General features: G+C 41.6%; 3 protein-coding genes across 5 annotated transcripts in view; 2 read left to right on the top strand and 1 right to left on the bottom strand.

Annotated features, from left to right (window-relative positions):
- Positions 1-1,798, top strand: part of SLC9C2 (solute carrier family 9 member C2 (putative)) — a 75,030-nt gene extending 73,232 nt beyond the window's left edge. Inside the window, 1 exon segment of the mRNA XM_047752515.1 lies at positions 1,447-1,798. Within this exon segment, the coding sequence (XP_047608471.1) occupies positions 1,447-1,482 (36 nt within the window). The 3' untranslated portion in view covers positions 1,483-1,798.
- A 3,190-nt stretch (positions 1,799-4,988) lies between these two features.
- Positions 4,989-16,309, bottom strand: PRDX6 (peroxiredoxin 6). The gene is given in 6 exon segments (XM_047752516.1): positions 4,989-6,020; positions 7,559-7,705; positions 8,452-8,598; positions 12,255-12,411; positions 16,092-16,123; positions 16,125-16,309. Coding segments are annotated over 6 exon segments (675 nt in total). The 5' UTR covers positions 16,188-16,309; the 3' UTR covers positions 4,989-5,891.
- A 147-nt stretch (positions 16,310-16,456) lies between these two features.
- The window catches only part of TNFSF4 (TNF superfamily member 4), a 310,192-nt gene continuing 305,366 nt past the window's right edge, over positions 16,457-21,282 (top strand). For all 3 annotated transcript variants that reach the window (XM_047752312.1, XM_047752309.1, XM_047752310.1), the window contains exons 1-2: positions 16,457-16,924; positions 19,675-19,732. The gene's annotated coding sequence lies outside the window, so the exon portion shown is untranslated. The remainder of the gene's footprint in view (positions 16,925-19,674; positions 19,733-21,282) is intronic.

Below are 21,282 nucleotides of genomic sequence, written 5' to 3'. Positions count from 1 at the left end.
GGAATATTTTTGAAAAATACAATAATTTTGCCCCAGTTCTCCCTCTCCCATTCCCCCCACTCCCAACTCCTTCCCCCAACATTTAATTCAAAAGCAGGGATCTCTGAGATTAGGGAGTGGGAGGACCATTCATCATGCATATGGTTAGACATTAGGGTTTGAATATGGATCCTTCTCTTTGGAGCATGACTTCCCGTGGATGTGTGCGTCCCTGGTGAGGCTTTGTGGAGCAGAGCTTGAGCATAGGCATCTTCCCTCGATATCACTTTTACTTGATGATCTTTCAAAGGGAGAAGTGAATTCATTTTACTGTTAGGTTATTACGTTTTATATTGAAACAAACATACCATGGGGTAGGATGACAATTTGTATGAATCTAAGATAAAACAAGATAACGCAAAACATTTTATTATGGAGTGTCACTTAGGTTTTTGTCTGACACCTTTTCCTAGTTTCCTCAGCAATCAGGGCTAATTTAGAAAAGTTTGGGAAGTGCCAGAAGCTGTGCCTAGAGGTGGCGAGGAGAGGGCTGGTCACGCTGGGCCAGGACAGAGTAGAGGCAAGTCTGGTGGGAAGAAGTGTAGCCTGCAAAGCTCATTACTCAGTGAGGGCCCCTATCAGCTCTCATTTGGGCCAAAGCCCACTGCTGAGTAGAGTGGAGAAAAAGACAGAGCAACAGGGCACCAGGCAAATGTGGAAGTGGGCCATGTAGCAGTCATGGTGCCAAGAATGGGCTGCACCAGTTGTCAAGTCACTCCCCATCAGCATGTCCTCTAAAGAAAAATGATGTGCTGTGTAGGTGCAGCTTCATGAGACGTCACTTGGCCCATCACATCCCCAACCAGATAGCTACCCTAAAACCCTTCTAATGGAAATGCTTGTCCTGCCACCATCATTTATGAGAGTCAGGGTGGTTTGCAGTGTGTTGGGGGAAGGAAAGCTGCACTGACCAAACTTACAGTTATTGATTCCTTTAAACAAAGCAACTTCATTCTCTGTAGGCAGTCTTCCTAGGTTATCCTCTCCTCGTCTAAATGGGACCCTTTTTCACAAATGGGAAAATCTAGTGATTTGACTCCTCATTTGCCACTCTTTTCTGGGGTCCATTATTTAAAAAATTCTCATTCCAATTTAGGAAAAGTTTCCAGTTCACCTTGAAACCAGTCACAAAGTTAACTGGAATTTTACTCTCCTAACATTTAAGTGTACCTTTGATAGACTACTCTAATTGAATTAATGTATCTCTTTACAAGATGGTGTTTAGATGGCATAGAGATAGATGCACACATACTTACTCAAAGTCCTTAATATGTCAGATCTTTTAAAAAGGGGGTGTTCCAGATAATAGAATGAAAACTTTTCAGTAAGTTTTCTGATTTTGTGACTTAAGTTTTTTTTCTGGAATGTTCATAGTCTAACACTTTTAATTCTGACTTTCTTTTATAGTTGGAAGCTGGAACCCATTTTAGAAAAGGATATTAATGGCACTAATGAGATATGTGGAGTCAGGTTAAAGACCAAGCTAATATCCTGACTCAAGTGCCGAACGATGATCTGGCAAGGAGTTTATTTAGAAATTGCTAAAACAATTTACTGCTGCATTTATTTTACAAGTGATTGATGGACTGCTCCAAAAGCTCTGATTTTAAGTTGTTACATTATACTTGAGATGTTCAAAATTCTTCAGGATAATATATCCTAAAATTTATGGCCTAGCAAATGAAATCCTGTATCCAGCTGAGGGCAAGTTATAATAGAGTACAAGTTATCACAAGCGTAAATTAACATATTACTATCTAAAGCATATGATTTATAATTTTGATTTGTGATATTGCTATAGTAAGTATCTCCCTAACATTTTTTCAAAGCTATTTCCCCCATTCCCAGTTTAGTAAATATTGGAAAATGGAACTCTATTCCATAATCTCAGTTTCTGAAAGCAAAGCTTAAGAGAAATTAACAAGCTTACATTGCATACTATTTTTGATAATCACTTTTCATTTTATTTTAAAGTCAAATAAAATTAAATTTTATGGTCTGATTATTTAGAATCTATCATTCCTTTTCATCATGTGTTCTTTTAAAAGAACACATGATTCTCCACTCCAGGGTAAACCATAATAGAATAGAAGGAAACATGAGAAAAAAGTCAAGCCTAACTATTAAGAACTTTTAGGATAGCTAGAATAGGGCAGTATTTCTCAGAGTGGCCTGTAGGGCACCTGTGTCTCAACAAATGTCAGGTGTGGCTGCACATTACAGAAACCACAGGACTGGTTGCTAAAGGAAGTTATCACAGACCCAGGCTCTTTTTAGGCTCCTCTCCATTCTTGGCCTGTGCTTTCATCCTTAGGGTGGCAAAACAACATCTGTCACTCAGGCATCCCATTTGCTTTTCAGTAAGGCAAGTTCCTTTCTCATTACTGAGCTTTGCTTTTAGTAGGAAGGGACCCCCACCCTGGGGGCAGCACTGTCACATGACTATACCTATTTGTCGTTGTAAGATGAATTTTAACTGGCAACTCACTTTGTCACCCTTAATCCAATCTAGGTCTTTTAGTAAAGAATAAAGGGAAATGGGTATTGGGTCAGCTGCAGTGTCTGCTGTGCACTCTTATCACAATTACCTGTGCTCCAGATGAACTTCTGGTCACCTGTAGACTCAATCTCTGGGGGTAGGCCCCTGACCTCTGCATTTTAACATGCTCTTCATGTGATTTAATACATATCGAGGCTTGAGATCCACAGGGTAGGGGATGAAGAAGTAGCAGAAAACAAATGTCTGCTCTACCACCTTGCTTATGAGGCACATTGCCATGTATTTGAAACAACTAGAGGACAATACTTCACTCCAGCCACATCAGGATGCTTTTGGCCTCAGGCAGCAGAAAACCCAATTCAAAAGGCTTGAACACTAAGGTAATTTATTATTTTACTTAATAGAAGTCCAGAAGTAGGATAGGTTCACAGTTGGTAGGTAGATTGGTGATTATGAAGGATCAAGATTTTTTTCTTTCTCTCCACTTGGCTGTTGATCTTTACAGCCTCATCCTATGGCTGGACTCCGGCTCCCAGGCTGTAAGTCAACTGCCAGCAGCAATCCATGCTTCATGTTTTCTTGTTCATATTCAGTGTGAGAGAGAAAAAGAGGCTTCCAGTTGCTCTCGAGTCAAGAATTCTTTAGAAACTCTGATAATCCTCTATTTGCGTCTCAATCCCAAGAACTGAATCACATGTCCATTTCTGAGCTAATCACTGACAAGAAGGTGGCAATGACCTTTTAATTAGTTAATGCACCCTTTGAGTCAAAGTCGTATTTCCTCAGTTTGTGTTGTCCTGAAGGGATGGGGTCAAAGGGAGTAATCACTGTCAGTTCACTGCATCCAATAATTGACATCTTGACTTGGCCCTTTAGAAACAGCTGTTCTGGCTTCTTACCCCTTCTTGAGCTTTTCAATCCAGATTCCTACCCTTAGGGTAGAGGTTGGAGGTGAGGTCAGACTTTAAACAAGACCACACATGGGACTCAAATTTATCACTTTACTAATCTATCTAAATTAGCCTAAGCATTTGATGATTCCTTGAGAAGTTACATGGTACGCTGCCTCTCAAGTTCTTATACTTCTCTCATAGCCACAAGGGCCATATAATTCACTTTCTGTTAATACGTCTTTGGATTTATTAAATCTGTTCTCCCCATGAAAATTGAGAGCAATAATTCTAGAAAGGCAGACTCTCCTCCCCATGCCCAATAGTGTATTAAAAAATGTACGTGTCATCACCTCTACCCTGGCAATGCATGTTCATTGATTAACATTTTATATTTGGAAAAGAATGCTTTTAGTCTCAGGGCTTCATCCTGCTTAGTGTCAGAGTCAGAGCTCAATTTGAGGGTTCATGACCTCCTTTTTCCTTGAGCTTTTCAGCATTTTTATGCTGACATCATCTATATGGGCAGATAGATACAGCCAAACAAAACACCAAGGTTTGGGTGCCTGAGCGAGTGACAAGAGGGGCAAAATATTTATTGGGGGAAAAATTGATGAATTTGATTTTGAATTTATAAAATTCAATGGCCAGTGTTCCATTGATCAGTAAAGATAAGACTCAAGTTTGAATAATTAGTGTTGGAGATTTAGACTTTGAACTCTTACCATGAAAGAAAGTCGAAGCCAGACGAGGACTTAAGAAGGTAATAGCCAAGGAAAGAGAGCAGTGAGGAACCTAATAATGAGGGGGGTGACAGGATGTGGAGGATCCAGGGAGTAGTCAGAAGAGGTGTGCTAAGGAGGACCAGAGAAGCTTAGTTCCTTAACGCAAAGACATACAGTGTCTTGGAGAAGAGGTGAAGCAGGATGCCAGCCCTCTTGTATCTCTTTCAGACTAGCATTCTTCTAGACTATAATGTAGTTTGGAATTTTCACCTTCCTTTTCAACCTTCTTGGTGTCACCCAAATTTTACAAGTGGAAAACTGAAGTTAACTTGATTTCTCTAAGTGACTTCTATAAAACATGGTACCAGGGACCATGTTTTACACAATTCTACTCAAAAAAATATAGAGGGTTACATGAAAAAGATTTTAACAGGTATGGGACACTTCTTTCTAAACCCAGGACTAATTAGAACAGTATAAGTCTGAGAGACTCCAAGTCAGAGTGCTTAATACCCTTTCCAGAAGAGCACAGATGTCCCATTATTCTCAAGGTTCACATTCTTAAACCCAACAGTCCCACTAAAACGTTAGGTTAAGGAGAGCTCTTTACAGCAAGTGTCGCACATTCCACAGGATCTAGGCAAGTAACCCAAAGAAGCAAAGTAGGTGGTGAAATCACATGTTCATCTGTTGCCCCGCCCTTTTCATTATGTGAAATTTTATCTCCCTGTCTTCAGAGAAAGCACCAGGGTCAATCCCACTAAGAAGGAAACATCTGCCCCCAGGGCACACATCTAAACTAGTAGTTCAGAACATGACAACAGAATTCTCTGATTGCATTTTAACAAAGGGTTTATTTGCTGATTCCTAAAAAGCAAAATTCAGAAAATAGCCCCCTTCCCCCACTTATGACTAATTCTATAGTAGAACATTTCCAATTGTCCTCTCTTGCCAAGGTGTGCCCTTTCATAGGCACTTCATCATAGAGCAGACCGACATCCAGAGATACTTTGAAAGGCACCTGGCACTGTTGTACTGCTCACGCCTTCTGGTACACCTCCCTGGCAGGGAAGGGGAACCTTTTCTGTAGTTGCCCCCTTTCAACAGAAATTCATTGAAAAAATTTCTTGATAGCAAAGTATTTAAAGATCCCTCCCCCAGCTTCAGTCATCAACTGGAAAAGTAAAGAATTGAAAAAGTTTTTCCCAGCTGTGATCAAAACATGGAATACTGAAGAACATCTGGAGTACTCTACATCCTTAGGTTCTGTACTTAGATGTGTACAGGGGAAGTTGAACCCCAAGTTCTGTTGCTTTCCAAAATGGGTAACAGAAGAGAGGATTTGATTAGAATAGCTAAAAAACAAAACAAAACAAAACAAAAAAGCCTGATAGTCAATCTCTGATGGAGCAAAGCTGATTTTTTTCAACCATAAACTGATACCATCTTATTGACCCTGCAGAGATCCAACAAGATGAGCCTCACATTTCAGAGAGTTGGCAGAGAGCTGATAAGTGAAGAGAAGAGAATGCTGCTGAAGGCACAGAGCAAAGAATCCCAAGGAATTTTTAGTGCCATTTTCATTTAATAAGCCAGTAGTATAGCAACTTAAAGACCTTGGCTGAGATCACACCAGGATGTTTTTATGGAACTGCTGCAGGAAAATGAGAGGGGCTGCTGGCATCCTCTGGCTCATGGTGCTAAGTGAGCAGCTCCAGCACCAACTCCTTGGAGAGCCTATGGCTGGGGTGTGTAACGGAGGTATTTCTTGCCAGATGGGAGCTCTTTGGTGAAGACTCCTTTAGGGAAAAGTTTTTTGGCTTCCTCTTCAGGGATATTTGGAAGGACCATCACGCTGTCTCCATTCTATGGAAAGACATTGACAATGGTGAGTCTTATCCTAAAGCCTAAAGGCAAGAATTAATTTTAGAAAAGTAGCTACAGGTACTGATGAGAATGATTATTCTCCTTTGCTTGATTAAGTCTCCTTTGCTCCCTCCCCTGAGGAATTTTGGTTTTGACACTTTGGGGAAGTATTTCCCCATCTTAACAAGAAATAGTCCTATTTTAACCCAGTAATGGCTCGCCACCACACTTTGACATTTCTCTCTTATTTTTCCTTTTCTTTTTTGCTTTTTAGGGCTGCACTTGTGGCATATGACAGTTCTCAGGCTAGGGGTTGAATAAGAGTTGCAGCTGCCGGCCTATGCCACAGCCACAGCAATGCAGGACCTGAGCTGCATCTTCAACCTACACCACGGCTCATGGCAAGGCTGGATCCTTAAGCCACTGGGTGAGGCCAGGGGTGGAACCCGCATCCTCGTGGATACTAGTCGGGTTCATGACCCACCGAGCCACAACGGGAACTCCTAAAATTTTAATTCTAAAATTCTAAGTCATTAGTGTCCTGCTTGACTGAATCTGGCTTCCTCTCTCATCCCCTTCCCTTCATCCCACCTCCTGCTGCTGCTTTTCCAGGCATGCTGGCTCTTCTCTTCCTTGAATATGCTAAGCTCACTGTTAGGCAAGCTCCTTAGCTGTTGTTCCTTCAAGTCTGCAGTGTGTTTCCCTCCCAAATATGTGTGACTTGGTCCCTTGTTTTCTTTAGAGCCTTCCCAAAGGTCCCTTCAGAGAAAGGCCTTCCTTGACAGGCAGATACAAAACCAAGCCTTTCACCATTGCTCTCCTTCTCTCCACCTCCGCTTGCTCACTCTCTATCACACTGTCACCTCATAGCCTATAAACTTGCTTATTGTCTGCCTCTACCCACTGGAATGTAAATTCTGTGAGGGTAGGGACTTGATATTGACTGTTCACTGCTCTCTCCCAGTGCCTGCTGTCTGGGCTCAGTGCATGTATGCTTAACGCATGGATACAGAATTTAAATGACTTGCTTGTCAGAAGAAACAAAATAACCAAACCAGGTATTCAGGTTAGCATATTAAAAAATGTAGGTTAAAACATTCCTGTGATATTCTCCATGCCCTACCTGTGGCAGAAATCTTAGATATTCAAAGTTCATGAACAAGTTTCAGAGAATTCTACATGGGTCTAAAAGGCTGAAACTTAGGAGAAACGAAATGCTTCAAGATATTAATACACCAGATACTTTGATGCCCTTTTATGTCCTTTTCTTAGGAAAAGGAATCATTCTGACCAATTATTTATCCAAATAATCTAAACAAAATATAGGGAGTTTGTGTTTTGTATAAAAGGTGGTAAGAGCCTGAAAATGGCCTCTCAGCAAATCTTCTTAAACTCAGCCAGGAGAAAAACTCTTCCCAGTGTACCTGCATGCTGGAAACACAGCCCCAGGTAACACAGAACTTGAAGGTGGCCATTTAGAGATTGGGCCCCACAGGCCTTCCTGGCAAGTTGAGAGTCTGCCCTTTTAACATCTTTACCTTCCAGTCAACCGGAGTGGCAACCCTCTTTTCTGCTGTCAGCTGGAGAGAGATAATTACTCTGAGAATCTCATCAAAGTTTCTGCCAGTGGTAGCTGGGTAGAGGATGGACAGTTTCAGCTTCTTGTCAGGACCAAAAATAAATACCTGCAAAGTACACAGACACAAACAGGAAGAGCTCCTTGAGTGTTTTTGATATTGAAGTCTCTTAGAAAGCTTACGTCATTAAAAATTTTCAAGGGTATGACAAAACAAAACAACACCAACAAAAATCCCCAGATATCTAGAAGGATATGCCACTCAATCTGAATGGCTGCAATACAGATGATTTTCTTTTCCATGTTATTTTTCTAAACTTGAAGAGAATTATATTTGGTTCTGGCTGTCTCAGCAAGAAAAACTGATTTGCAAACTGTACCTAGGAATGGCCTCAGGAAGAACTATGTTTACGACAGATGATTGTCATAAAAATATAGTACTAATGGGAGTTGAGACTGGTCCTCTGTTGTACATTTGTGCAGATGAGGGACTAAGTTTGGTGGGTAAGGACAGAACAAATAAGAATTCAAAGCCAGAGTGCCTTATGAAGGCTATGACCCACTGCTTTAAAGAAAGGGCTGTCAGGAGTACTACAGAAAAATATTTCTCAGTTCTAGATGACATCTAAGGATAACTTTTATGTAGATTTCCAAAAGCTGTGAAATAAGCAGTTTAAAAATTTAGCTGAAAATTTTTTATTTGTCCCAGCGTTTAGATAATAAGTGAAGAGTGCCACCAAGACATACCCTAATTGGAGATAATTCTCCCATTTCCTTTAGTTGGTCCAAGCATTTCCTTGGACATATATAGCCTGGTCAGTCATGATGATTATATAATGGATGTTTACAACTCACCACACGAGCTGTCACAGGCATGCCCTGTTCGTCCTTTTCTGCTGGGTCTAGCATACCCAACTGGATGGCAAGGTCCCGACTCTTATCATCAATGATGGGAAAAGGTAACGTTTCCTTGGGCTCCTCACCATTGTAAGCATTGATATCCTGAAATGCAGGTGAAAGGGGAAAGAGCAATTTCAACCTGTGAATTTAATCAGTTAACAGCCATCGTCTTTATTATAAGACAGGGAGGAGGGCCATAATAATAAAACTTTCTCTAAGCAATTTTAATAAGAAAATTAATGAATGAGCACTCCTCATCCCAATTATTCATTGACAGGAATAGCACTAGGGTATAGTACTTAGGTTATAAGCCTTTTCTCTTAAAATTTAGCATGCTTTTACTGCTTTGAGAAAGCAGCATTAACTCTTTAAGAGTTGAATAATGTAGAGTTACACCCCAATCCAAGGTACTTCTGGGTACCCAAATACCAAAAAAACCTTCAGAAACAATGAGTTCACATTTAGAAATTATACCACATGCAGAAATAATTCAGTAGATCTGGTCTTTGCCTCAAAAGCACTCTGACTCAGACATTAAACTACTGTTAAGACAGATATTAATAAAGGTAAAGAAACATGAAACTTAAAGCAAACATAAGAACAGAGTTGAATATATACTTCAAGGACGATTTAAATGATGGGTAAAAAGGCAAAGGTAACTTTATACTAGGGTGAAATCCACATAGAAAAACCAAGCATTTCAAGTCTGAACTAAAGGACCATTATGTACTCCCTTTCTCTCTGTATCCCTTGTTCCTGTAGTAAAACTTCACTTATTTTCCTATCCCTGGAAGTTTTTTTTGGGAAAAAAAAAATCTAGCTTCATCATTTGATCTAGTGTTGATATTGCACATAAGGTGGGTTAAGCATTATGGTAAGTACATGTGGGATACAGATGAGTAAGACACAGTTCCTGCCTTCAAAGGAATTTCTAATTTGGTTGGATAATTCCCATAAATAGCAGCAAATGCAAGATGATAATATGTAAATGACAGGTTGAATATACTGAAGTATACCAACCTCCTCATTGGTAGGACTGCTGTGTTGGGAAAGCCTTTGAAAAACCTTCTGGGGAGTTCCCGTTGTGGCGCAGTGGAAACAAATCCGACTAGGAACTATGAAGTTGCGGGCCTCACTCACTGGGTTAAGGATCCAGGGTTGCCAGGAGCTGTGGTGTAGGTTGCAGATGCGGCTCTGATCCACCGTTGCTGTGACTGTGGTGTAGGCCAGCAGCAACAGCTCCGATTGGACCCCTAGCCTGGGAACCTCCATATGCCACAGGTATGGCCCTAAAAAGAAAAGACAAAAAAAAAAAGAAAAAAAGAAAAAAAAGCTTCTACCTGGGCCTTGAAGAATAGATAAGATTTTCATAAGGCAAAGGAAGGTATTCTAGGGAGTGGGAGCAATATTAATGAAACATATAGGCATAAACTACTGATTGGAGAATGAGGAATTTATCTTGTGATTCAGTGGGTTAAGGATTTGGTGTCACTATAGTGACCTGGGCTGTTGATGTGGCACAGGTTCCATCCCTGGCCCAGGAATGTTTGCATGACACCTGTGTGGCCAAAAAAACAAAACAAAACAAAAACAAACAAAAAAAAACCCCACCACAAAAAGGTCTATTTATTATGTGGAGCCTTGCCAGTAAAACAGGAAAAACAGGAGTTGATGTCACAGCAGACAGATCCTTTGTATATTTCTTAATAGAGACGCCATAGGATAAAAGACATTGGTGAACTTTGAAATGGATCACAAGAAGTTTTAACACGTTCCTTAATTTTATTAGCTTAACTTTCCTTCTGCTGACACAGGCTGTCTATCAAGTCACCAGACCTAAGTAATAATCAGTATGATTTCATGCTAGAGGCACCTTGAGGTTCCCTATGTAACCAGTTTGTTCAAAGTTTGGACACTATTTTGAAAATTGGGACTCGTTTTCTATTTAATGCAATCACAGTTTTGAAAATTCTAAGGCACAAACTCACCAGTGGAAATGAACCTGGGTGTGTTCCTGTACTTTAAAAGGGATTATATAATGGGCTATGAACTCCTTCAGCCAACTGTAATTTTCATTATTACTATGCAGTAATACTCAACCCTTCCATTTTCACAATAGGCATTACATTCTACCCTTTGAACACAAAAGAGCCATATGCCTTCGCTGTATTCTATCCTAAATCAAGCTAATTACTACTTTTTATCATCTAGTATTAAAGAGAACACTGTTTGAGATTCAAATCCCATTGTCACCATTTTCTGGCAGGTAAATCTTGAGCTTGTCCCTCCAACTCCCTAGGTAAAAAGAGTATTCTCATTTGAAAAACTGGGAGCAGGAACCATATACCTCCCTTAAAGGGCTATACTTAGAAACTGATGAGAAACTGCCTGTGAGAATACTGTGGAAATGTCAGCGGCCATTCACAGCCAAATGTAAAGAATGAAAAAATACACCTCAAGAAAGAGAAATGCATTTCCTTTCTTCCTATACATGATTCTTCTAATATCAGACACTTAGAATTAACTGGTATACAGTGGCCATGGAATGGAGCCCCAAGTGGCCAGCTCACGAGTCCGTGCTACATCTTCTATTCAGCTACACATGAAGGGCTTGACATTGTGCCTAATGCACGGGAAGCATTCTTCAAAAGTTCCCTAGCATCATTTCGTAGACACTGTAGCAAAGTCATTAAAATGTTGTCTAGTCTAGACCACATTTATTATCCAAGTAAATGCTTTTGTTGAAAGTAGATAGTTGCTTCGGTTCATTCATTCAACAAATAAAGACTGCTGCCTGGGATGTACTGAGTCCTGAGCACTGTTCCAAGAGTGCACAAAACAGGGGTCTGCCCTGCTGAGCCTCCACTTTGGTGGGGAGAAACAAACAAATCAGCAATGTACAGAGTATTTGAGATGGTGACAAACGCTAAGGAGAAAAATTGACTGGGGGAGGAGGAGGGGTTATAATTTTAGATAAAGAGGGCAAGGATAGCCTTAATGGGTGTCATTTGAGTTGAGACCTGAATAGGTAAGGGCAAGCCATAAAGATACCTGGGGAAATAATCTTCCAAATAGGATTCTGGATATATTTTGAAGGTTGAGCAAATTAAGTTAGCCAATGACTCAGGTAGTGTGGAAAAAAAAAAAACAAAAAAACAAAAAAAAACACAACAGAGGAATTAGGGGTGAATCCTAGATTTTTGGCCTGAGCAAATACCAAATGCAGATGTCATTAGCTGAGATGAGTAAGACCCTGGGATTAGGAATAGGAGCCTGGTTTTTGACATACTATATTTGAGATGATAGGACATATCAAGGGAGATGCTGAGTAGGCAGTGGTTACAACATTCTGGAAGCCAGGAGAGTCTGGCCTAGAGATAGAAATTTGGGAAGCAGAGCACAGCAATGTGGGTAGATGAGTTCACCAATGGAAAGAGTATAGATAAAAAGAGATCCAAGAAATGAGTCAGGGCAACTCCAGCATATATTAGCAGCTGGGAGATGACATTCACTCCAAGGATGAGCAGGCACAGCTAGAGATGTGGTGTCCTGCCTGGAAGCCAAGAAAAATGGGTCTGAGAACAAACCACTGGATTTAGCAAGGTGGACATACTGTGTAGTCCAAGTCAGATTTTCAAATAATCAGTGAAGTCTGAATCTAAAGTTACTTGTACCCTTACCTCAAAAAAAACCAAGCTACTCCATAAAATTTTTAACTTAATCTATAACCTTAAAGCATGTGCCAATGGGTACTGTACCTTGCTCCAGGCAAGATGGTCTTCGACACTGTCTATTGAAAGGGCAATCATCTTAACATTCCTCTTGGCAAATTCTGGTGCCAGCTTGGCCGCTCTGCCAAGCTCTGTGGTGCACACTGGGGTGAAGTCCCGAGGGTGGGAGAAAAGAATGCCCCATCTGGATGAAGGAAGAGAAGGCCACAAATGAATAGAGAGATTCTTGCCAACATCGTGTACAATGATAAATCACAAATGCTAGATCGAAAATGACTGTCTTTCTTTCTTTTTTGGCACAGCAGTGCAGTGGCTTGATGTAGAATCTCAGTTCCCAGACTAGGGATTGAACTTGGGCTGCAGTGCAAATCCTAACCATGAGAGCACCAGGGAACTCCCCTAACTTTTTAAATGAATGCCTATGAGGACAATTACTTTCAAACTTTTCTGTTGAAGAATGCTTTTGGTTCTTCTTACCTCTAGAAGAGCCTATGTTTAAAAGTCCAATTCAATCAAAGATATGAAACTCAACATGATAGATACTTAAAAAGACTTTAACAGATGTCCCAATATGCCCTGAATCTAGACCAACCCCTGACTTACAATAATAAACAGATTATGTAATCAGAAATAAATAGGCTTCTATCCTCTATTTGTAAAATTAAAGCTGACACTTGGCTTCTTTGAAGTGAACAGATATAAAAACTTTTCTAAAACTAGTTTACTGCTCTAACCTGCCAAATGGGGCACCTGCCCAATATTTGTACCCGGGCAAAGCAACAGCACTTTTAAGAGTTTTACCTATCCCTTCATTTGCATTTTCTTCTTGCTTTAGACCAAGTGGGTAGGAAAAATGACAGCCTACAATGTTGATTTCTGCAACTATAGATGCTGAGTAATTACTAATATCTAAATCATCATTACCTATGGTTAAACTTGTATAGATTTTAAGTACATTGCAAGCTAAGTCACCAAGAACCTTTGGAGTAGTTTCCTTCTCCCTGGCAACAGAAACTACTCTTTCAACTAAGAAAATCTAACACTCAGTTTCCACCCTCCCATCGACTTGACAACATTAAAGCAGGATCCTAAACTACTAGATTACTAAATCTAGCCTAGATGCCAAGCTGACCTCTCCAAAGTTTGCCAAGTTTCCTGAAGCACAAAGAACAGAGCAGAGACAAGATACTTAAATCCCACCTACATCTGCCACTCAACTCCCAAGTCTTCAGGAAAGGAAAAGACCTCCTTACAAAAAGGGTGGATGGCCCTATGGCAAGACTGGGATGAGAGAAGTAATATTTTTAAGATTGTGGAGGGATGTGGTATGTTTACTTTTTATGAAGGGCAATAAGAGATATATATATTTTTAAATAAACTATGAGTAAAAACTAGGCCTTAAGAGCCTGCGGTAAAGGATCTGTTTACAGATCAGATGAGACTTAAGGAAAGTCTTCAGAAGTAGAATAAAAAAACAACAACAACAGGGCATTTCCTCCTGTATTGTTAGGCATTCTCTTTCCATTGCTGAGTCAAGAGACGGTTTTGCTAAATCATGTTAAGGAACTCCTTTGAAGCCACCTCAGAACCAAACTCTGTAGCTTACCACAAGGCTGGGAATAGGATGAACTCTGGGAATGTCCTACTGTGTATGGCCTGTCTCCCCTCTAAAACTCCCTACTGCTGCTCTTCAGAGTAATACAATTACACTATCCTATTTCCTTCCTTCCTCATTTTCAAAAGACAAAATGTTTCCTCCTTTAAGGGAGGGTCCCTCCTCATCACCCCAAGGAAAATACATGTTTTGTTTGGTGGAGATGCACTGTGAAGAAGCTGCTTCTACTACATGCATACAGAAAGAGTGATTAGGCTCAATAAACTCACCAAATGCAGCCCCAAACCCCTTAGTTGTTTCCAGTTGCCGAGGGCAGGGTAGATACCAAGAGTGTTCGAAATTATTTTAATTTTTTACTCCAAAACACAACTGGATCAAAAATGGATCACCTGGATTGAGATCACATTAAGAATGGAGTTTGGAAAAATTATATTAGGAAAAAAAAATCCATTAAAATGATATAAAAAGCTCAAACTTATTTTTAGGGTAGGGCAGGAAATAGTACTATCCCCTGCCTGGTTTGAGATTGACTTGTATATTATTTGTTTATAAATGCAGATATTTTTCTCTTCCTACTGGTGACTCCCTGAGAAGGCACACTATTAATCAAATCAAGGTCAAGGCCAATACACAATACTCCCACCAGCCCCCACCAAGTTGGTTAGTTTAAATAGTTACATCATTTATAAATATCGCTACAGTAAATATGCTTTATATTAATAGTTATCTTTAATATATTTAACTCAAGAGTTCTGATAAGATTTTGTTTTATGGGAGGTGAGGGCTGTAGATTGGAATGGGAAGAAACATTCTCTGAAAATCCTTTGGAGTCTTGGAGAAATACTAATACCTAGATTTCAAGTATGAGACTGGACATAGTCTGTATTTCCGAAGCCCTTCCCTGTCTTTAAGGTCTGAATGTTCCATTTCTCATCCTTTTTCTAGCCTAGTTCTCTTTCAAAAACCTTAGCTTTTCCCTTAATCAGTGGCTGGAAAATGGATTTAAGGAATTGTAAAAGGGGGGTGGTTAGGACTAAGTTTAAGAATCTCTCCCAGGTGCTCTGCATGGGTCTCTCCAAGCATTGATTAATCTCATAAACTTTGCCCTCTGTATATACTACATATACCTGGACACTATATAAAAAGGGTACAAAGCAAAGGTCATAAAGCCTTGGACCACAGTGTAGTGGGGCCACTGGAACTCCAGAAACATAACTAGACACATCTGGGACGTTTCATATTAAATGTAATAAACTTAAAGTTTGCTTATTCAGGAGCTGTAAAACCACGGTTACACCCATGTACTCCAAGTCATAGTGGTATGATTGCCAGGCTAGATCATGGGTCAGCAATTCGGCAAGCCTACGTGCTTCTGGAAGCATGGCAGATGGGGGAGGGGGCAGTGAGAGGCACGCAGCTATGAAACAAAAGGGTCTACAAGTGGGGAGGTGGGGTGCTCCGGTGCCTGCCATGGGTCACTGCAACTGAACGACCTCAGGAAGCCCTTGCCTCAAGGTGTTGCAGGTTCTGGAGTGAAGGACACACCCACACACAGAGTGTTCTGGGATCCTCCCAAAGCTGTTATCAAATCATACTGTGGCCACTGGAGCAGGATCTGGGTAAAAAGTCTTTCAGCTACTTACTTGGCAAGCTAGTGGTTTCAAATTTTTTGTGCAAATACCACTGCAGCAAGCAGAACCCTCAGATAACACGCTGGGCCCTTCCTGAACCTTCAGCCAGCAGCAGTGTCCTCTGACTTTGGCCTTGGACACCCACTTTCCCCAGGGAGCAAATTCCAGAACCGAAGGAGGGAGGTGAGACCCTGGGCACAAGTCCCAGGAACTGACCGCAGATGAGGCTCGGCTCCTGCCCCCTCCCTGTTTCGGCAGAACCACGCTACTTGCAGAGTTTAGAAGACAGAATTAAATAGACAACAAACCCTCCTCTGCACTGGCCTGCAGTTCCCAGGACCTGATTTTGTTCCCCTCCCCCTCTCTAAAGCCAGCCCAGCCACGCGGGGGCCGGGAGGCTGGAGAGGATCAAGTGGCGGGCGCTTGGCTGACCAGAGGGTCGCCTCCTCCCAGCGGCGATCTGTCGCCGCGGGGCAGGGCACACAGGAAAGGCACGTGCAGGAACCGGTGCCGGGAGGAGGCGGGGCGGCAAGCGGTGGAGGACGGAAGGGAGAAAAAGGGGAAGGCACCTCCGAGTCCGGGCGTAACCCAGGGCAGGGCGACAAACTGGCCACTTACGAGTCTCCCAGATAGTCGTGGAAACGGATGCGGGCCGATGGTAGTATTGGCTTCGAAGTTGGGAGCCTCGTCCCCGAGAAGCAGACCTCCGGGCATGGCGGCAGCAGTGACGCGGGAAGATGAAGAAGCCCAGCAGCGACAGCTAACGGATGGCTGGTTCTAGCCTTGTAGGTGTTGCGGGGAGGAATAAATGGGGCTTCAAGGGGCGGGGCGGGACAGGACGGGAGGGAGCAAGGTGGGCGGGACCAAAGCACAGTCAAGATAGGCGGGGCCGCGGCGGGCGGGAGGGGCGGGGCCAGGTCTTGGCGGGGTGGGGCGGGGCCAGGCCTTGGCGGGGTAGGCGGGGCCCACGCTGGCGGGCGCGGTAGAAGAGGCCGGAACTGGCGGTAGTCTGAAGCAGGGCTGGGACAGAACAGCCCTGGGCGCGGTCCAACACCTCGCCAGGCCTCCGACCTGCCAGGATCCCTCACGTGACAGGGGACTCAATGACGTCGCCCTTTGGAATCTTGGGGGTGCGTTCTGGGCTTTGGAGGTAAAGGAAGCGGAACGCAATAGGAAGGGGGAGCCCCAAGGCTGAGAGCCGCCCTGCGGAGCCGCAAGAATCCGCGGAGACCCTCCTGACACCCATTCATGGTCGACTCCCAGCAGAGGGGTCCCGCGACCCCTCCACTCCCTGCTCTCTTAGTGTGAGCGTCTGGAATCCTGACCGCCCCAGCCAGCCTAGCCATCCTGATCTCTGTATCTGAGAATGTGGCAAGACCCAGACATGTGGGGCACCTTACGTCAGAGGAAGTGGCTTTCTTGTTGCAGCAAAAATGCCAGCACCTATGTCAGTAAGTGCTTGGGGGAATGAGAACAAAGTTTTATTTTTATTCCACTCCCAGAGTTCACTGAATCATAAGCTATTCAACACAGTTATCCTGAAATCTAAATCTAAATTAAAAACATATTTGTTGTGGTCTATTGTGTGCAAGTCAACTCTTCCACCCAAGAAAGTGGGAAGTTTAGATTCATTTCTTTGCTTTCTGTGTGCCAAGCACAAGGTAGACAAAATGACTGTATTCTTGGAGCTTTCATTATAGTGAGGGAGGCGTAATTAAACAAGAATATGTTAAACCGTAGTAAATCCTATTCAGAGAAAGTAAGGTTATGTGCCACAGGGTGACTGGGGTGCATCTTGGATTGGATGGTCTGGTCTGAGAAAGCCTCTGGGTTAATGTAGGTAAACTATAAGTAGTTACCATTGTCAGCTGCATCTGTTTCCACAATCATCTTAGTTTACATAGTAAGTTCTCTGGCAACAGTAGCTATTATTTGGATGATGATAGTAGTTTATGCAATAACCCTTGTTTTGCCGACTATGTGCTAGGCATTGTGCTAGGCCTGCTGATAACAGAGGAGAGATATAGTTTTACAAGGAAGGCAGAGGTATGTACAGTTATGATAAAAACCTAGCGTAAATGCTGATGGAGTTTGGGTGGAGAAGATGGACCAAAATGTTAGATTCAAAATTACCAAAAATTCTCTGGATGGTGGTCCCCAGGCTTAGAGAAGGCACATGGCAGTGTGAAGAAAAATGACTCACATACTAAGATTTCAGTTTTCAGTGGAGTGATGTTTTCATGTGTATGCGTGCCAATCATATTTGCTCAGTTTTCCTGTACAAGGACTTGTAAGATTACTGGTAAAATTTCTTAGCCATTTTAGAAAACTCTGTGAAGCTACTATAATTTAATCTGTAAACCAGTTTGACTCCAAGCTTTGGTTTTAAAAGCTCTATGCTTTAATTCCTTTTGTAGGGGTGAAAGAGAAGAGGAAAGGGAAGGTAATTTGAATTTAAGGCTATTAACAATGTTGTGGAGATAGGCTAGAAAATGCAGATATGCCAAAATTATGGAGAAAGAACACAGAAACATTATAGACCTCTATAAAAGGCATAATTGTAAAACTGTTATATATTAAGCAATAATTTAATAATAAAATAAGATAAATGTCTGTTAGAATTTACAATTCCAGAGATCGCACACTGGCAGTCCTCTTGTACATTGCAGACTTGTTTGCTTTAGCCTTTTCAGCATTTTAAATTCTTTTGATTAGCTGTCAACATTTAAATTTTTTTAATTTTTAAAAATTTTCACAAAAATATCTGGATTTCTGTTTCCTAAAAAGTCCCAAGAGCTGGCCACACTGGGCTTATGTTCCACTTGGCAAACAGTGACTGGAGAGTAGCCTTCTACCAGTGCCTATATTCCTTATTTTTTCAGAAGGCTCCCTGCTGCTTACTGATGTGGTCTGCTGACTTCTACCCCATTCTTGCCTGGTTATTTTTCTTAGATTAGAATTAGGAGGAAAATGAGTTCTATCCTAACGTATCCTATCTCTGTCAAAGATGTAAAAACTCAAATGTTGCCTAAGGGCTATATGTTTCTAGGAAGAACAAAATAGAGCGTATTTCCTTGTTCCCATATTCTTGATATGCAAACAAAGTCGAAAGAACACCAGCAGTCCTACCTGACCCTTGTAGGTAGTTGAGTTTGACCTTTGTGCTGCTGAAGGAAGGTGCTGTGTGGTCCAGCCCCCATTCTTGAAGGAATAGCAAGGTGTGCCCTGGGAGAGAAGCAGCCAGAGAGACATTCCAGACATTCCAGGGAGAGCAGAATGTGGAAGTGAGAGGGCTAGGCTAAGAGAAGGATTTACTTTGCAGAGAGAGTGGAGGCCTTGATATCAGAAAAAAAGTGTCTTGGAGTTTCCATGCAGCTCAGTGGATTAAGGATCCATTGTTGTCACTGCTGCAACCCCTGTCACTGCTGTGGTGCAGGTTCCATTCCTGGCCTGGGAACTTCTGCATGCTGTGGGTATGGCCAAAAAAACCAAAAAAACAAAAAACAAAGAAAGAAAAGAAAAAAAGAAAAAGAAATGTCTTCAGGCAGATCTCAGGTTTGGGGGAAACTTGAAGTCCTTAGAATTAACTCCTGAGTGACAGAAAGGCAGGGACTGCAGGGATTTTTCAGAGGGATGTGACTCTTGGCTGATTGATAGTCTTTTCTGTTCCTAACTGCTTTGGACAGACTGGAGGAGGAGATGAAGGGATTGGCAATGCCTATTTGGAAGAACAACAGTATATTAGGATGTCTCACAAAGTTTTACACTCCTAAGTTTAGACCGTATTTTACTGATAAATATTTGTGACCTGTTAGACATAATGGATGTGGAGCTAGATCAAACAAAGTATTGGAGGAGTGTTTGGCCATCTCCCTGCAGCCACAACAGCAAAATTTCTTCTCCACCTTCTGCTGGATATAAAAGAGCAATGTTTCCCTATAATTGTAGCTACGTAAAAATTCTTATGCATGTGTGAAGTGATATGTAAAACTTGAAATTAATGTTAGGAAGGTGGAATGATTTTTTTTGTTTTGATTGGTAAGAAATAGATTTACTATTTAGATGCTTGTGAGAGATGCAGGCGGGCTGGCAAGGAGGCTCTGCCCTGAGAATTAGGTGGGCTACATTTTTATAATCCAAGGGAGGTAATGATGTTTTTAAAAGCAATTCTTATGAAGCTTTCTTGTTAAATTTTTTTCAGGTAAAAATATTGAGGGCTGGAAACTGTACCCGCTGGTCAGGTGCTATCAACCTGCTATGTGAGTAGGGCTGATAATCTTTCCACTGCTCTTCTTCATGTTTAATGTGTTTAATCCTCCCTATCATATCTAGTATAGGACATATGCAATTTGGAAAGAGATCAGAGTAGGATATGTGGCTACAAAAATGAAAGGACAACAGCTTCTAAAATGCCAGAGTGATGAATAGCTCTCAGAGGGTTTTTGGAGTGGTTAAATTCTGGCACTTCTTTTCCCAAATAAAGCACCCTTCCTAAAGGTGCTTATACTGAGACTGTTTATACTGAGACTATTTACTTAGTTTCACAAGTCATGATTTTTTTGGGGGGGGAATATTTAGTCATAAATGGTTAAAGGATTAGATTTTAACACATGACATAATAAAGACAAAACTTGGAATTGCTTAAAGGATGGTGAGTTAACCAATTTTCTCATTGGCTTTTAGTTAAGCATAGTGTGCTGATGCTATAAAGGAAAGAAATTGTGGTTTTTACAGAGTGGTCACTGAACATCGACTTGTGAAGCTTCATATCTGTATATACAGAGATTGTAATAGAGAGGAAAGAGGGAAAGGGTAAAGAGGGAGAGAAAGAGAATGCAGATAGCAAAGAAGTCGTAAGAGCTGGGAAAGGGAAGAAGAAAGGAAAAGAGAAGAAAAATAAGTGTTTTGAAGAGGAACCAATTTTAATGCCTGCCTTGCCCAGGCTCCCTCCCAAGGAAAGCAGACCACATGGTGTTGATGCTTTGGCCATCAGTGATTGCACAGAACTAGGTGTCTGGCTCAAAGGCAATCAACCTACAGACTGGCTAACAGCCTATGGGGGCCCAGTACAAAATACTTTATTATTGGATCCTCTTTTGGTGACTGAATTGCAAGACAGTGGATTCAGTCAGCAGGTCAGCTAAGTATAGATAGAAGCTCAAAGACGGTCGGGTAAGATAGTAAGCAGAAGCCATGAGACAGCCAGGACAAGAGTGGAGAGTGGCAGGAACTCTAGAAGCAGAGCAGAGAGGACTGATGCTGCCGAAGGGTGCAAGATAAAAGGTCACTAAAGGATACCTTACACAGGATTCTAATAGCCTGCTAGCTTCCAAACTTAAACTCTTTAAGGCCTAATGCCAGGGTAAACTAAAGCTAGGTGGTGAGAGAAGGCATCTCGGGTACAGTCAGTCAAGCTATGCATTTTCTGAAAATTTAACCATGGTGATGATGATGATGATGGTATCAGTCTGCTTGTTATTATCATCCAAGATCTGGTACTTCTAAGCAATGTTAGAATCTTCATGTTGGTCTAAATTGTAAGCAATGGCTATAGTCGCTGTCAAATTTTTGTAATGTACATTAGTTCTGGATTAGCACATTTAAATTACTTATCCTTTATATTTAAAAAGTCTTCTACATAGAAATTAGTTTGGAGAATTTTCCATTATATAGTCAGAGCTCCTTATGTGTAGACCTTATTTATTTACACAGTGAATTGATTGTGGTTCAAGCGATCTTCCAGCACAGTTTCTGTCTCCAATTCCTGAGGTAATAATTCCTGCATTTAAACACCAGATTTAAAGTATTT

The sequence above is a fragment of the Phacochoerus africanus genome, chromosome 11 (genome assembly GCF_016906955.1).
Source record: "Phacochoerus africanus isolate WHEZ1 chromosome 11, ROS_Pafr_v1, whole genome shotgun sequence".
NCBI classification, from domain to species: domain Eukaryota; kingdom Metazoa; phylum Chordata; class Mammalia; order Artiodactyla; family Suidae; genus Phacochoerus; species Phacochoerus africanus.
This window is presented reverse-complemented; position numbering and strand designations above follow the sequence as displayed.